This window comes from Bos indicus, chromosome 16 (assembly GCF_029378745.1).
Source record: "Bos indicus isolate NIAB-ARS_2022 breed Sahiwal x Tharparkar chromosome 16, NIAB-ARS_B.indTharparkar_mat_pri_1.0, whole genome shotgun sequence".
NCBI lineage: Eukaryota > Metazoa > Chordata > Mammalia > Artiodactyla > Bovidae > Bos > Bos indicus.
Window position 1 is genome coordinate 27,641,159 of NC_091775.1, and position 15,937 is coordinate 27,657,095.

General features: G+C 46.5%; 1 protein-coding gene across 2 annotated transcripts in view; it reads right to left on the bottom strand.

The window, feature by feature from the left end:
- SUSD4 (sushi domain containing 4) overlaps nucleotides 1-15,937 on the bottom strand; it is a 133,570-nt gene that overhangs the window by 46,205 nt on the left and 71,428 nt on the right. For both annotated transcript variants that reach the window (XM_019976933.2, XM_070768015.1), the window contains exon 3: nucleotides 10,322-10,534. In XM_019976933.2, coding sequence (XP_019832492.2) covers nucleotides 10,322-10,534 — 213 coding nt within the window. The remainder of the gene's footprint in view (nucleotides 1-10,321; nucleotides 10,535-15,937) is intronic.

Consider the following 15,937-nt stretch of genomic DNA (forward strand, 5'->3'; position numbering starts at 1 on the left):
CCTTGACTAGATGGACGTTTGCTGGCAAAGTAATGTCTCTGCTTTTTAATATGCTATCTAGGTTGTTTATAACTTTCCTTCCAAGGAATAAGCGTCTTTTACTTTCATGGCTGCAATCACCATCCGCAGTGATTTTAGAGTCCAGAAAAATAAAGTCTGACACTGTTTCCACTGTTTCCCCATCTATTTGCCATGAAGTGATGGGACCAGATGCCATGATCTTTGTTTTCTGAATGTTAAGTTTTAAGCCAACTTTTTCACTCTCCTCTTTCACTTTCATCAAGAGGCTCTTTAGCTCTTCTTCACTTTCTGCCATAAGGGTGGTGTCATCTGCATATCTGAGGTTATTGATATACTTCCAGACAAAGTGATTACCATGGGAAATGATCACCATGATTCAGGGAAGGGGTTATCTCAGAGAGGCAGAGGGGAGGCAGCAACTGGGAGGGGGCTTCTGGGATACCAGTGATGCTCTACAACTTCACCTGGATAATCATGACAAGAGCGTTTGATTTGTGATAACTCACTGAACTGTTTGGTTCTATATGAATCTCTCTATATATGTTATATTTTATGAATTTTAAAAGGTTAAAGAAACAACAACAAAATTAATCCAGAAAGAGGAGTAAGGGAATTCACTGTGAAGGCACTGATCTTTCCCAGCTACACTGGGAGCTTCTGGGCCTGACAGATAATGCTTACCAGAATTTCGGGAAATGAACGACTAAATATCTTGGGGTGACATTTAAATTTCCAAAAGCATAAAACTTTAATTATTTTCTAGAAACTATTTTCTTTTTAAAAAACCTTTGAGGTCTCTTTCCACCTTCCAGAGGTAGACTATATTTTCAACAATGAAATGATAGAAGCACTTGGTTGTCAGAGCTGAGCTCACAAGAAAAATAAAAGAATGTCATTCAAATACCAGTCTCATGGGCTGGGGACTTTTGGAAATTCTAACCTACATCTTGATGTTCTACTTGTGGAGTGCCTATGGCAAATATCTCAAGGTGTGCTCTGAGGCCTGCCAGCATGAGGATCTCCTGGAGGTGCCTGCTAAATTCAGATTCCTAATGCATATAAATCTCTAAGAGGAGGTCTGGTGAGGTGCATTTCTAACACACACTTTGGGCAATTCCCATGAAGTCAAAGTTGAGAACCACTGCTTCATGGATACACAAAGTGATTGACTAGCAGAGGCTGGCTCACATTTAACAAGTCCCCACCATCCTTAGCAGCTATGTCAGACAAATGTAGTAAAGAACAGAATCCTATCTGAGCAGCTGGAAGGCAGCTCTGCGCCCAAGGCCTCTCCCTCTGCAGTCAGGTGTGGGATTCCAAAGAGATCTGCATCATAACAGGACTCTCAAGATGCAGATTGGGGAGCCACGGTCATCTCCAAACCACTCAAGAACCACATGAGGGGAAATAACTTGGTCTGGGATGGGTTTGGAAGGACACCCGTGGGGGCTGCCCTGCATTTTTCACAGACAGCCAACCTAATTCTGGGTAGTATCTGCTGCAAGTTTGTGAAAAACTGGCTTTCTAGAGAATCTTGGTGATTGACTTGGTGTTTGAGGTTGTGAAACATGATTTGAAAACAATCATTTTGTGACCTTTACACACGATCTGACAAGGCTGCGTACACATATGGATGTTCCGCATTTGCCGAATAATTCTGTGGCTTAAATCAAGTTCCTACTCCCATGGCACCTGTAAGAGAGGGCGAAGTGCAGCACTCACACGACACGAGAGATGACGGCAGGCAGCTGGTAAAGTCTGCTAGGATTCGGATTTTCCCTCTGCACTTCTAGGGGGCTCAGCTGTGCAGGCTTGTCTGTGGCGGCCCAGCCGTCATCTAGCAACAATGATAACTGATCATTTCTGTCATTTATCTTTGCTGCATGTGCCCCCATCTGACCTGACCTTACTTCCTCTGGATTTTGTTTTTCCTTTCAAGTCATGATCACATTTAAGTTAAAAAAAAATCTCTTAAAGAACAAAAACTGAAACTCACACTGAAGCCACAAAGGAGGGAGGGTAGGGAAGCAGTGACTTCTGTTACCAGAAGCATAAATAAGAAATGGCAATGGTCCTGGAGACAGAGAGAGGCAGCCCTCTGCTCCTTCCCATCTTAGAAGACAGAAAATGAGAAGAGATTATCTTAGGGGAAGACATGCAAATACTTGCCCTTGTGGGCACTGCCTGCTGTTTCTGATAACCCATGTCCAAGGCAACAAGAAAGAAATTTTGGATGATAGAAAATGTACGTGAGAAGAAAAGGATCCTAAATAAAACATTTTGAAAGCATCCATCTGTTTGGGGGAAGCTTCTGGAGCTGGGAGACAACTTACCTTAATATAGGAGTAACTGTAAAAAAGAAGTATGACTATCTTGCTTTTGAAAAATGCCTGCACCCTACAGTTTCACTGAATAAAGGAGTTATCTGTCATCTTTACTGCCAGCTTTAGCTCATAAGTCAAGTTGAATTTTTTAATCAAAAATGTATAATGTAATAATACTACTTAAACTCACATTGCACCTTTTACCCAGGAAACTCAAAGAACCTTCTTAACATCAAATTATTAATCTCATAGCAATCCTGGTCAGATCTATGCGAGTCAAATACTTTAGCAAGTACTTAAAAATAATGTTTGCTTAGTGAATTCATCTATTCCCCCCCTCTGCAAGGAGCTGGGGCAGAGAAAGGTTCAGTATGGGGACACAGCAGGTGGGTGTGGGGACAGCACCCTCGTGCTGTCTGTGACCTTCAGCCACAAGCAGACAATGTAGGTGATTGAGACAAAGAAGGGCAGATGGCAGTGGTAGCTGAAATCACCCTGGGAGCTTTTAACCATGTTTGAGCTCCCATTGCCCAGAACCACCAAAATAGAATATCTTGGAGAACATTCCAGACACTGTTATTTCTAAAAGTTCCCCAGGTGATGCTGACTTGCAGCCTGGGTTGCACACCACCGGGATGGTGGAAAGAGCCCTGAACCAGGAGTCAGGATGCTGGTTCTAATCCTGGTTTATTTGCCAGGTGACTTGTGTAAGTCACTTAAACTCTATGGGCTTTAGTTTCTTTTCTTTTTTAATAACTTTTTTCTGGGGGGTGGGGAGCTACACAACTTGAGGGATCTTAGTTCCCTAACTAGGAATCGAACCTGGGCCCGCAGCAGTGAAAGCACCAAGTCCTAACCACTGGACTGCCGGGGGATTCTCAGCTTTAGTTTCCTTGTTTATAAAAGCACAGTCCCATGGCCAAGGGATGAGAGAAGACAGGAAGGAAGCAGCCACAGGAAACAACGGCCATTGCACTGGGGCCTGCCTTGCCCGCCTCCTGCAGGAGAACCACCTGCTTGGACTGGCTGGTAATACATGGTGCTATCTACTGTGGGAGCTGGTCATCACATGCTCATGTGTCATCTGTACCCTCATCTCCCTCTAGATGGAGGGACCTTGCCCTCCAGAAGTACTGAGAGGCCAGATGAGGTTGCTCTAAGGGCTGTGGGGCAAAGCTCTCAGGTACCACCGGGGCCCCAGGGCTGCAGGTCCAACTAGACCATCCTGCCAGGGGCTTTACTGGTCCTTCTCAAAGTGAGGAAAGCCATCCCAAGGCGGGCTGTCCTTAGAGGGGCAGCGGTTCACGGGTTACACTAACATGTGCTTTAAGCGGTGCTTTTGTCTCCTGCTTTGCTCCAGCCAATCATAGAGTAGGGGCATCCTGGGAAAGCTGCCTGCTCAGCGAGCTGGTTCTCAAACAAGCGGCAGTTGATGGACCTCAGCTCTCAGCATCATGGTCCCAAGGTCGTTTAGAAGAGCCACAGTGGCCTCAAGCTGGTCTGGAATGTGCTCTGGAAGACTCTCACTTGAACAGGCCAACTGCCTGCGAGAACCCAAATCCTTTTTATTTGCTTGGTATGGGTCTATCTGAAATTTACCAATGCAATCATTAATTATTCGCAGAGCTGCTCAAGGGGGAAGGTGAGGAGAAAAGAGAAAGATCCTTTCTACCTTGAAGAGGAGAGGTCTGAGAAGAAGTCCTCAATTATGAGAGCCCTCTGCAAAGAAATGTTTGTCCGCTGGTGTAGCTGCTACCTCCCCGGGCACATGCTCGGGAGGAGGAAACTCAAAGGAGACAAGAAACAGGTGTGTTTCTGCACACAAAGTATGCAATCTACCTCCAAGGATGCTCCACAGACACCCTGAATCCACTCAGAAGCTTAACTTCTGCGTCTGGCTTTAAACGATGTCCCAGACACTCTCCCAGGAAAGAGACTCAGAGGGAAGAGGGATTTAGGTGCTACGGGACATCTAGGTAATGGTCTCTCACCCTACCCAGGAACTGCGCACAATTATTTAGTTAGCTCTCTTGGGCAGTTAGTTCAGTTCAGTTCAGTCGCTCAGTCATGTCCGACTCTCTGAGACCCCATGGACTTTGGTCATAGCTTTTCTTCCAAGGAGCAAGTGTCTTTTAATTTCATGGCTGCAGTCACCATCTGCAGTGAATTTAGAGCCCAAGAAAATAAACTCTGTTATTGTTTCCCCATCTATTTGTCATGAAGTGATGGGACCAGATGCCATGATCTTCGTTTTTTGAATGTTGAGTTTTAAGCCAGCTTTTTCACTCTCCTCTTTCACTTCTATCAAGAGGCTCTTTAGTTCCTCTTCACTTTCTGCCATAAGCGTGGTGTCATCTTCATATCTGAGGTTATTGATATTTCTCCTGGCAATCTTGATTCCAGCTTGTGCTTCTTCCAGCCCAGCATTTCTCATGATGTACTCTGCACATAAGTTAAATAAGCAGGGTGACAACATACAGCCTTTATGTACTTCTTTCCCTATTTGGAATCAGTTTGTTGTTCCATGTCCAGTTCTAACTGTTGCTTCCTGACCTGCATATAGATTTCTCAAGAGGCAGGTCAGGTGGTCTGGTATTCCCATCTCTTTAAGAATTTTCCAGTTTGTTGTGATCCACACAGTCAAAGGATTTAGCGTAGTCAATGAAACAGAAGTAGATGTTTTTCTGGAATTCTCTTGCTTTTTCTATGATCCAATGGATGTTGGCAATTTGATTTCTGGTTCCTCTGCTTTTTCTAAATCCCAGCTTGAACATCTGGAAGTTCTCAGTTCATGTACTGTTGAAGCCTCACTTGAAGAAATTTGAGCATTATTTGCTAGCGTGTGAGATGAGTGCAATTCTCTGGGATTGGAATGAAAATTTTTCTAGTCCTGTGGCCACTGCTGAGTTTTCCAAATTTGCTGGCATGTTGAGTGCAGTACTTTCACAGCATCATCTTTTAGGATTTGAAATAGCTTAGCTGGAATTCCATCACCTCCACCAGCTTTGTTCATGGTGATGCTTCCTAAGGCCCACTTGACTTCGCACTCCAGGATGTCTGGCTCTAGGTGAGCGATCACACCATCGTGGTTAAGTTCTTTAAGTGATTAAGTTAGTTAGTTCTTTAGTTAGTTCTCCAGGGAACTAGATGCTGCATGCTGCAATGAAAGATTCCACATGCCACAACAAAGAATGATGATCCTGCATGCTGGAACTAAGACCCAGCACGGCCGAAAACAAAACAAAAAAACTTCTGTCCAGCTAGCATAACCAGTGCCATAAGAAATGAGATGTGTCCTGTATCCAGCTGGGCCAAGGGATGGTCAAGTAGTGATACATTTCCATTAATATTGATATTAAATAGGGTTTGGGCAACACATAGACGGATTCTTCTCTGCTCCTCCCATATGATATTTATACATAATACAAATGGATTTGAATTCATTTTATTTTGGTTTCTTTGGGATGTTTATTTTTATTTATTTATTTTTAAATATTTATTTATTTGGTGGTGCTGGGTCTTCGTTGTGGCACGCATGATTTTTAGTTGCAACATGTGAGATATAGTTCTCTGACCAGGGATCAAACCTGGGCCCCCTGCATTGGGAGTGCTGAGTCTTAGCCACTGGACCACCAGGAAGGTCCTAGGATGTTTATTTTTTAATAAACTACTTCTTCACGATGTGCAAAAAACCACAGTCTGAAGTGCCACAGTACTGACCCCACCTCTTTTAAAGCTTTCAGGACAGGACAGTGTGTTTCTATGTCCTGATTTGACACGTGTTGCATTAAGTGTCAAGTGAATTTACGCAAAGTCAATCTGATTTTACCTACACTTTTTCTTATGAAATGTGGGAAAGGGATGTATTAGCAGGGAAAGTGTGCCCCAGTAGATGAGCTGAGTGATTTTGGAAAGGAAGAGGCCCAGATGGTGGCTGTCCTCCTGGCCTTTAGTCCCTGTACTTACTGTGTCAGCAGCCCTGTGCCCACAGGGAGTATTTTCAGTGCTCTGCCAACCCCACGGTCCCCTCTCCACCATATTGGTCACCTCCCCTGCTCCCTGAACCATAAGTATCTTCACCCCTACTCAGGGACATGAAGGTTTTGGTCTTACAGAAGCAGCTTGGAGAAGCAGAGATACCTCTTAGGCTGGAGGCTTTGGATTCCAGGGATTCCCTGGTGGCTCAGACAGTAAAGCATCTGCCCGCAATGCGGGAGACCCGGGTTTGATCCCTGGGTTGGGAAGATCCCCTGGAAAAGGAAATGGCAACCCACTCCAGTACTCTTGCCTATAAAATTCCATGGATGGAGGAGCCTGGTGGGCTACAGTCTATGCGGTCGCAAAGTCAGACACGACTGAGCAACTTCACTTCACTTCACTTTGGATTCCAGAAAATTAATTCATTGCCTATATTATCAGTTCTGCGAGTCCAAATGTCTATAAGTGAGTTTGCTTGGAATAAACCACTTAGACTGGAGTAAAGTGAGAGAAGGAGATGACTGGTACATGTGGCAGGGTGAAGTGGAGCATAAAAGAGGGAATCTGAGTGAATGCACAAGAAAATATTTGCCTTAATACCACCTTGCTTCTGTAGAGCACTTTACTGCTATAAAGCATTTCAATGCATTTGAACTTATTTTTCAAAATCTGTGTTTCAGGCAGAACTGGCTGACAGCTGAGAAGATTGGAAGGAGTCCAGGTAACAGTGATAAGACCTGGGCTAGAACAGATGTGTCCCTAAATAGCCATTTAAGTCTGGGAAGACTCTTGGCTTCTCTGAGACTCGGTTTCCCTATTGATTGAACACAAACTAACTTAGAATGAGGGCTTGAGTGATCTGATTTCTATGAGTCCCTTCAACTCTGAATGTTGATGATGCCATTTGGTATAACAATGTGTTTTTGCATAGCTGATTAAAATAGGAATTTTGTGATGCAAGAAGTTAGACATAACCTTGTAGAAGAAAAAGTACTGGCTTAGAACTAGTTACAAATCTGCAGCTTACTCACCAGCTATGTGACTTTGACAAAGTGAGTAAACTTCTCTGGGCCTCAGTTTCCTAAACAGGAAATAAGGACAATGAGACTTGCCTTGCAGGGCGACTGCACATGTTAGATGAGATAGTGAATCTGAACACACTTCCAAACTCTAATGACCTATAAAAACGTGATCATGTATTACTGTTATCACTATTACCAGCACACACAAAAAAATTCATTAGCTCTCTAAGAATTACCTGACAAGGGAAAACAAATGAATTAAGCAGCTGTTACTATTCACCCAGCATAAATCCTAATCAGAGAGTAAAGGCCATTTACAAACCAGGGGGAAAAAAGTCTGGCTCCTTCCCTCCTCTCTGACATCCATGGAATATACTTCTATGCACCCCTTGCCCCTGTAAGCCTCATACAGAAGGCTTAGGACATTAACAACGAGGATTCTCTCCATGGCAAGGGCAAAGAAAGTAATCTCCTTATACAGATCTTTCAAAGACCAACAAAAATCAACATTTATATTAAAAATAATCACACCATCATACTTAAAAAGGAAACACCCTTTCTTCCAAACTTTGTAATATGTTTAGAGCGCAACATCAGCTAGCAATGAGGAGTCCTGGACTGTCCTTTGGAAACATCTGATCATATTCTAGGATGCTGAAGCTGAAGATCCAATACTTCAGCCACCTGATGTGAAGAACTGACTCCTTAGAAAAGACTCTGATGGTGGGAAAGACTGAAGGCAGGAGAAGGGGATGACAGAGGATGAGATGGTTGGATAGCATCACTGACTTGATGGACATGAGTTTGAGCAAGCTACGGGAGTTAGTGATGGACAGGGAAGCCTGGTGTGCTGCAGTCCACGGGGTCACAAAGAGTTGAATGACTAAGCAACTGAATGAACAGAACTGAATAAAAGAGCTGACTCTTCTCTGCCATCCCCATGTACACAGCCCCTATCCTATGTGTGGGGCTACGTGTTAAGGGTTATGCATGCAGACCTATATGATAGAAGTCTCTACTCCAATGTGATTTTTCACTCCCTTTCTTGGAATTACTATGTATTATATTGCTACATACAAGGTTGGAAAGAAGCTCATCTAAAATGGGATACAATTTTTTTTTTCCCCCAGGATGACCAAGTAATAGAGGGCCTTTAACTTTGGGCAATATTCAGAAAATCTACTGGTTTTCTTTGTTCTCTGAGTTTTTCCGGGTTCTAAGTACTGGGTATCTTAGGCCATAGGTTTTAGCAGGAAAGTTTTTACATACAAACTAAATAATTTTTAAAAATTGAAGTATAGTTGATTTATAGCTGCTGCTGCTAAGTCGCTTCAGTCGTGTCCGACTCTGTGTGACCCCATGGACTGCAGCCTACCAGGCTTATCCGTCCATGGGATTCTCCAGGCAAGAACACTGGAGTGGGTTGCCATTTCCTTCTCCAATGCATGGAAGTGAAAAGTGAAAGTGAAGTCACTCAGTCTGACTCTTCAAGACCCCATGGACTGCAGCCTACCAGGCTCCTCCGTCCATGGGATTTTCCAGGCAAGAGTACTGGAGTGGGGTGCCATTGCCTTCTCCCAGTTGATTTATAATATAGTGTTAATTTCAGGTGTACAGCAAAGTGATTGCTATATATGTATATTCTTTTCAGATTCTCTTCCATTATAAGTTATTATCAGATATTGAATATAACTTCCTGTGCTATATGGTAGATCTTTATTGTTTATTTTATATATTAAATCAACTTTTTCAAATAAGCTTTTAATTAATAGAATGTTAAAGAAATCACAACTTGCCTGGACTGTATTGAAGGGGGAAAAATAAATTTACTTTTAACATTTTTAATTCTTCACAGTAATTTTGGCTTTTTAAAAAAATCTTGAAAATAAAAGCAAAGATAGCAAGTAAACACTTTAAGACTAAGACACTACCATATCCATCCTTCATAATTTCCACAAGGAGGAGCATAACAGATATTTGATCAATGCTTGTCAAATTAAATTATTTTAAAAGTTTCATAAAGAAGATATACACTAAATCAGAATAAGAGTTTACAAAGCATTATTATAAAAGCTCCATTTGAAAATAAAATCAATAATGGTGTTAAGAGAAAGTGAAACCCACTTCTAATGAACTTGATGGAATACAAGTTCTATGCCTCATGGAAACTTGGAGCTAGAATTAACTCTTGATTCATGCCTATTCCCACTTCAACCTCGCTGATCATCAGAGATATATAAGCCACAATTTGGCATTCCAATTAGTTAAACTCAATGCATTCTTTTAAATTCTAAAAGTATCTTCACAGAGTAAAAACAAAGAAGCAAAAATACACACACACACACACACACACACATATATATATATATATGAAGTGTTTCAACCAAAAGACCTGGGGATAACTGCTAGAAGTAAATGAATATATTGTCATGATAGATAAATTTAGGGATAACTACTGGAGATAAATATCTACCTTATCAATGTATCATTGCTTGCCACAGTCCTTTCTTTCCTTAAATGAATCATGTCTAACGCAGGACTGATAAGGAGTAATTGATTTAATCCTCTGAGTAACATGCATCTTCTGTATCATTATATACAGTTTGGGCTCAAGATATTTACTGCATTTTTTATTGAGTAACATGGAAATGGGTGCTGAGTTGGCAGTTCGATAATAAATGGCCCTCATGTTATCTGAGTTGCTCTTTTGCATTGACAAAAATGGCGATAAATTGGCTTGTAATTGAGACACAGAAGGAAGACGATTACTCCTGATGCTGAGATGCATTTATCCCGTGCCCCAGCCCTTCCTGAGCACGCATGCTCTTCCATCAGCCTGCTGGACCACCCCTGAAACAGAGAGCAGCCCAGGGAACTGGTCCCTCTGGCACACAGCCTCGGTACCCCTGCGGCCACGAGCTGACCACGGGAGCAGCTTCCACGAGCTAGGGGTGGGGGTGGAAGGGACCGCTTTACCTTCCTGCACACAGATGGGTTTGTCACTCGGGATCCAGCCCAGGGTTCCGTTTAGATGCTTCATACACAGTCTCTTTGTAGAGCCCTTCAGTTTGAATCCGTCTTGGCAGTGAAAACGGGTGACAGAGCTTTCAAAGAAAACCCCTCCGCTGGGCGTCCTGAAGCCATTCTCCGGGACGCCGGGGTCCGCACACACCTGGAGGTCATCGAACCCTACATGGACAGAGAGAAGAAAAGAGTCCTCTGAATATACTCTCTGGATCCCGAGGGCCTTCTAGGCTAAAGAGCAGATATTGTCGTCTTTCCGATGCTGTGGGTCACCAAACTCCACCAACAGAAAAACCAAGAATATAAATATTCTAGCACACGTTACAGGCTGCTTTTTGCTCTTTGCTTAGAAGAGCACTCATCAGTGATTTCAGTTCCACCGTCAAGTCAGCCCTTCCAGAAAATTCTAGAAGTAGGGAGCTGAGGAAAAGTAAATCACAAAAAGCACTCAAAGCGGTAAACGTCACAACTGAAGTATAAAATGCAGAAGGGAGCCGAGGGAGGAGAGGTGGTCAGGGAAGGGGGAGATGGAATCAGAGCCCAGTATTGAAGGACCGGTGAGACCCCAAGGATGGAACCACCTTCGTGGAGGGAGACACAGGGGAACAGCACACGTGATGGCCCAGCTGGGAGACCCAGGTGACGCCTGCAGAGCAGCAGGTGGCTGACAGCCATACAGGGCTTGCAGAAGAGGCAGGCTGGGGATGCCCACCCTCCCTTGCCTGCTGCCCTCACCCCCATTGGCCAGTTCTGGACCATGTTCCTCATCCTCTGGGAGGCCTTCCTTATCCCCACTCCCCTCCACCTACCCTCTCTTTGTTCCACTCCTGTAATGTGATCACAGGCTTGTGCTGAATTATTGGGAGAACAGTCGCCTCATACTCTGGATTATGAGCCCTGAAGGACAAGTTCCGAGATTTCTAACTGTTGTATCCCATGGAATCGATTATAGTCCTGCATAGAACCTGCTCCATAAGTGTTGGATGAGTGAATAAACAGAGTTGGGAAAGAGAGTGGGAGACACACTGGGGTGACCCTAGAAAGCCAGGCTGAGTGAGGAGGCTGGTGTGGAGCCATGGAGCTGGGCAGGGGGTACATGCAATCAGGAGGCCCAAAGGATGGATGCTGGAGGGAGTAAGTGGAGGAGAGAGAGCTCGGGGCATGGCTGGGAGAGCTGGGCAATGGTGTGGGGAAGACGTGGTGGGCCTGAGCGCACAGAGAGTGCTAGAGGCAGCAAGGGGGGCCCCAGAGTTCAAGACATCCTGGTTCAGGGGCCCGATGTGGGGTGAGGGACGAAGGCCGATCCTTGAAACAAACGTGGATGATGTGAGCTCGCTGGCAGAGACCGAGGTTAAGGAAGGGTGCCCTGTGTGCCCACCACTCAAAGGGAAGGGATGACGGAGACACAGAGAACCCTAAACTCCTGTGCATCGTGGAGGCCTTCTACTTCACTCTCTTACAAAATCCTTACTGAACAAGTTCCCCGAACAAATACGTGAAACTCCATCGGGACAGGGGTTGGGGTGCCCATCCGTCCCCGCCCCCAGGGCAGCTGATGGTCCCCGAGGTGGGAGAGGGTCAGCAACAGCCTGGGCCACCTTAGAAAACCCAGCCCAGACTCAGAGGCAGCATCGCTGGAGCCCTTGGAGGATTTACCTGATTTCCAGGTGATGCCCAGATGCCGGCCTCAGGAGACATCTGATCCTCTGCGACAGCTGGACTTGCAAAATGCCCTCAGCTGGTAGGTGATTTTCCCCATCCCAACTTTCACGGGCTCATGAAGGACTCACCTGTGGTCCTCCCCAACTGACCTTGTGACCCTGGACACCCTGCCAGCACCACTGGGTTGAAAGCCACATGGCAAGGGAGGGGCCACAGTGACAGGGTGTCCAGAAGCCATGACACGTTCCCTCTGCAGAGAGCGCAAGGCTGTGGACCAAGTGAGGAAGGCAGGGAAGGCAACAGCAGCCACATCTGACTCCACTACATCTTTTCAGTGGGAGCAGCTCTGATATTTTATTGAACAGAAAGAAGGTGCTTTGACAAAGGAGACACCACCCAGCCTCAGCGCCACTCACATGCAGCCGCAGCTCTGCCCCGCTGTGAGCACTCTGACAGCACATGGTGTGCTCCAGGCCAGCGGAGGGTGACGATTAATACCCATCTGGGCGAGGGCAATAAAGTACCAGCAGGTCGCTAAGTGATGGCTTCATGTTTTTATTTCAAAGGAAAAGTAGATTGTCAAGTGTTTCCCAAGTGATGAGGGTTTCCTTCCAAGTCTGGCCATCACAGGGTGGGTTCTTTAAACGTACGTCCATCACGGTATTGAGATGGCAACTAGCAGCGCTGGAATTCCATCCCAGCCTAGAAAGCCCAGAAGCAGGAACATTCAGAAACCTGAGTGGTCTGGACACTTTCTGGCAGGCTGTGGGTGAAAGTCATTCTGACTCACATGCTGTAAGTCAAAGAGAAGCTGCATCCGACGGTGGGTGGCCACGGAAGGGTAAGCTGAGGGTAAGAGGAGGGGACAGGCCTCCAGAAGACCTGGAGCTGAAACCTCACAGCTGAGCAGACACCAGCCAGTGAGAGCGAGGAAGGGCACTCGTGGGGAGGTCAGAAGCAGCTGAGTGCATTTCAGGGAAGAGGTGGTTCTGTTGGGCTGGGGGCAGGGTGACTGACTGCACAGGCGGAGCCCTGTGTGGGGTGGAGGGAGGGCAGGAGACGCTGGCTGCAGATCATGAAGGACTGTGTGTCTTAGCTAAGGGTTTGGACTTGATGAGGGGGTGAGGGATGGGGTTGTGGCTAGTACTGAGAGCTTCGAACAGTGACATGATCGGAATCAGATCTGCAGTTTTGAATGATCTTTCTTGTACCCACATCGATGACTGACTGATGCAGACCAAGCTGGAGGCAGGAAGCTCATCAGAAGTGCCTCCCAGGCCTCCAGCTGCACTTCAAGAGCAAGAAGGCAGCTTTGTAAAAGGACATCCACTGACCCAGGCTGTCTGGCTGGGGTGGGCCAGGAAGTCTTGAGTTTTAGAAAGCTGTCCCAGTGATTGTGAGACAGCCAGCCCCACACCTGCCTGAGGACCAGCAACTAAGGACTGTTGGATCTCAGGGCTTGAGCTGCAACCGGGTGGGAAACCAGGAGTTGGAACCAAGGTGGAGGCAATGGAAGAACGAGGCCAATGGGCAACAATGACACAGACTCACAAAAGCTGTGACCCACTGGATGGAGGACGGGGTCAGGGGAACGAGGTAAAAGAGAGGCGTCTAGGAAAACTCCCAGGTTCTGATGCTGATGATGGAGTAGATGGTGGGGCCCTGCATGTGGACTAGGGAGGCAGGGAGTTTGAGCTCTTGCGGGGTAGTGGGGACACCCAGGCAGGCATGTCTGCCGAGTCTGAAGCTCCACGGTGCCCTGGGTTGGACATTCGGGCATGGGCAGGCACGCTGTTCTGGGAACAAATATAGTGTAAAAGGAGGTGCAGCCCAGGCACCCACAGAGGACCCTGGTAATCCAGGGCCATGGAGAAGGAAGACCTGACTGCATTATGCAAGCGAGGGAAGGGAAGGAAGGAATGGGCAGCAGCGTCAACCACCACCCAGAGACCTGCTTTCTGAGTCTGAGAAGCATCCACTGGCTGGAGACTGGGACACTGGGACCAGAGCCCAGGCGGCTTCAGGGACAGGGAGGAACTGTCCAGGCGGAGGGTGCCTGCCTGCTGATGTTTGAACGGGGTAGGGTGGGTGACAGTAAGCATGGGTTTCTCTTTCCAGATGCTTGGTGTGAACAAAAGAGCATAAGGTGGGAGTTATCCTGGGATCAGGGTCAAGGGAGGGGTTTTATTGTAATAAAATTTGAAGATGAAAGAGATTCCAATATGTCTCTACATAGTAGGGAGAAAGAAAAAAGGCTGTGGGTTGGGGAGGGGAGTAAAGGGGAGGCAGGTAGGGTGAGTTCTCCCCACCTGAATGTGGGTGGGAAGGGAACCTGAATCACTGAGGCAGGAAGGAGAATTGTGCCAGAACCTCCAATGAGGGAGGCACATACCCCATAATGTGCTCATCCTCCAGGACTTAACAGCATCTCCCCCTGGGAGCCTTCCTTCTTCCTTCAGAGTCTGAATAGGAGGCCTCTGTTCCCATCTAGGCACCCAGGCTGTCCTCGCTTGGAGTGGCCCTTGCCTTGTTATCGCTGGTCTACTGAGCTGTCTCTCCCACTGGGCTGCGAACTCCTAGAAGGGGTAGATGGGATCTTAATCTTCACCTCCTCCTATAGTGAGTGTGGGCATTTCACAAGAGCTGCTAGTGAAAGATGGGTGGCTGGATGAATGGATGGATGGACGAACAGATGGAGAGGATAGGTGGGTGAGTGGACAGAAGAGAGGTGGGTGGTGGGACCTCCCTGGCAGTCCAGGGGTTAGGACTCCATGCTTCCACTGCAGGGGGCATGGGCTTGACCCCTGGTTGAGGAATTATCATGGCCAAAGAAAAAACGTAGGTGAGTAGACAGATAGAAGATAGGTGGGTGGGTGGATGGATAGATAGAAGATGAATGGATGGAGAATGAGTAGGTAGATGGATGGGTGGACGGATGGATACATGGACAGAAGATGAATGGATGGAAGGTGGGTGGGTAGGTGGGTGGAGGGAGTCACATGCTCTGCTGGACTCAGGCAAAGGTCCCTACCCCATCCCACCAGTCATACCAGTCGCTCTGATAGTCCCAGAGGTTTTTGTATTCAACAGAGAGGCAGGTGTTAAAGTTGTCCCCCAGCACACTCCCAACACCCTCTCACCTTCCTCTCTCCTCCCAGCCTGAGAAGACTGCATCCCTTATATTTTCATAATCTTCTTCCAGTCCACATCCTCGAACACCTGAGCCCTCCTCCTCTGTCTCCACTGTAAAGTCTAAGGTAGGTTTACACTAAGGATTTGATGGAGACATCCGTGCCTCCCCGACCCAGCACACACACACTTCTTGGCCAATCACCCCTCACTCATAAATGAGCCATGCCGCCTGCTGAGTCCTAGGTACAGATGCCTCAGCTTCTCACACCGCCCTGCCCTGGGCCACAAAGCTATTCTCTCTCAGAGAAGGGCAGATCATTCAAGCGAGAGCTGAAGATGCAGTCCTGACCCACTGGGAAAATGATCCCCTGCTCTCATAAGAAAGTGATGAGGGTGTCATGGAAATGACAATGGAGAACGGCAGAATTTCCCAATGACTCCAACTCTGTGCTCTCTCTGTACTTGTTCTTTCCTTTCAAAAAGGACATTCCCACCCCCTTTCTCTGCTTTCACATCACTACAGCTAGCCTCGGGCTGTGCTCTGTGCCTGGGACAGCGCTAATGACCAGGAGGCTGTTGGCCCTGGGATCCAGCCCTTGGCACAGAAGAGGGAAATCAGTACAACTGGTAAAAAGAGAGGGATCAGAAAATGAGATGGTATAAGAAGAAAATATTCTTCATTTTGGACAACTAATCCCATTGAGCAAGATAGTAATTTTCTACGGCTTGCCACAGCTTCAGATTTCACTTTTCAAATTACCCCCTAGCGGATTG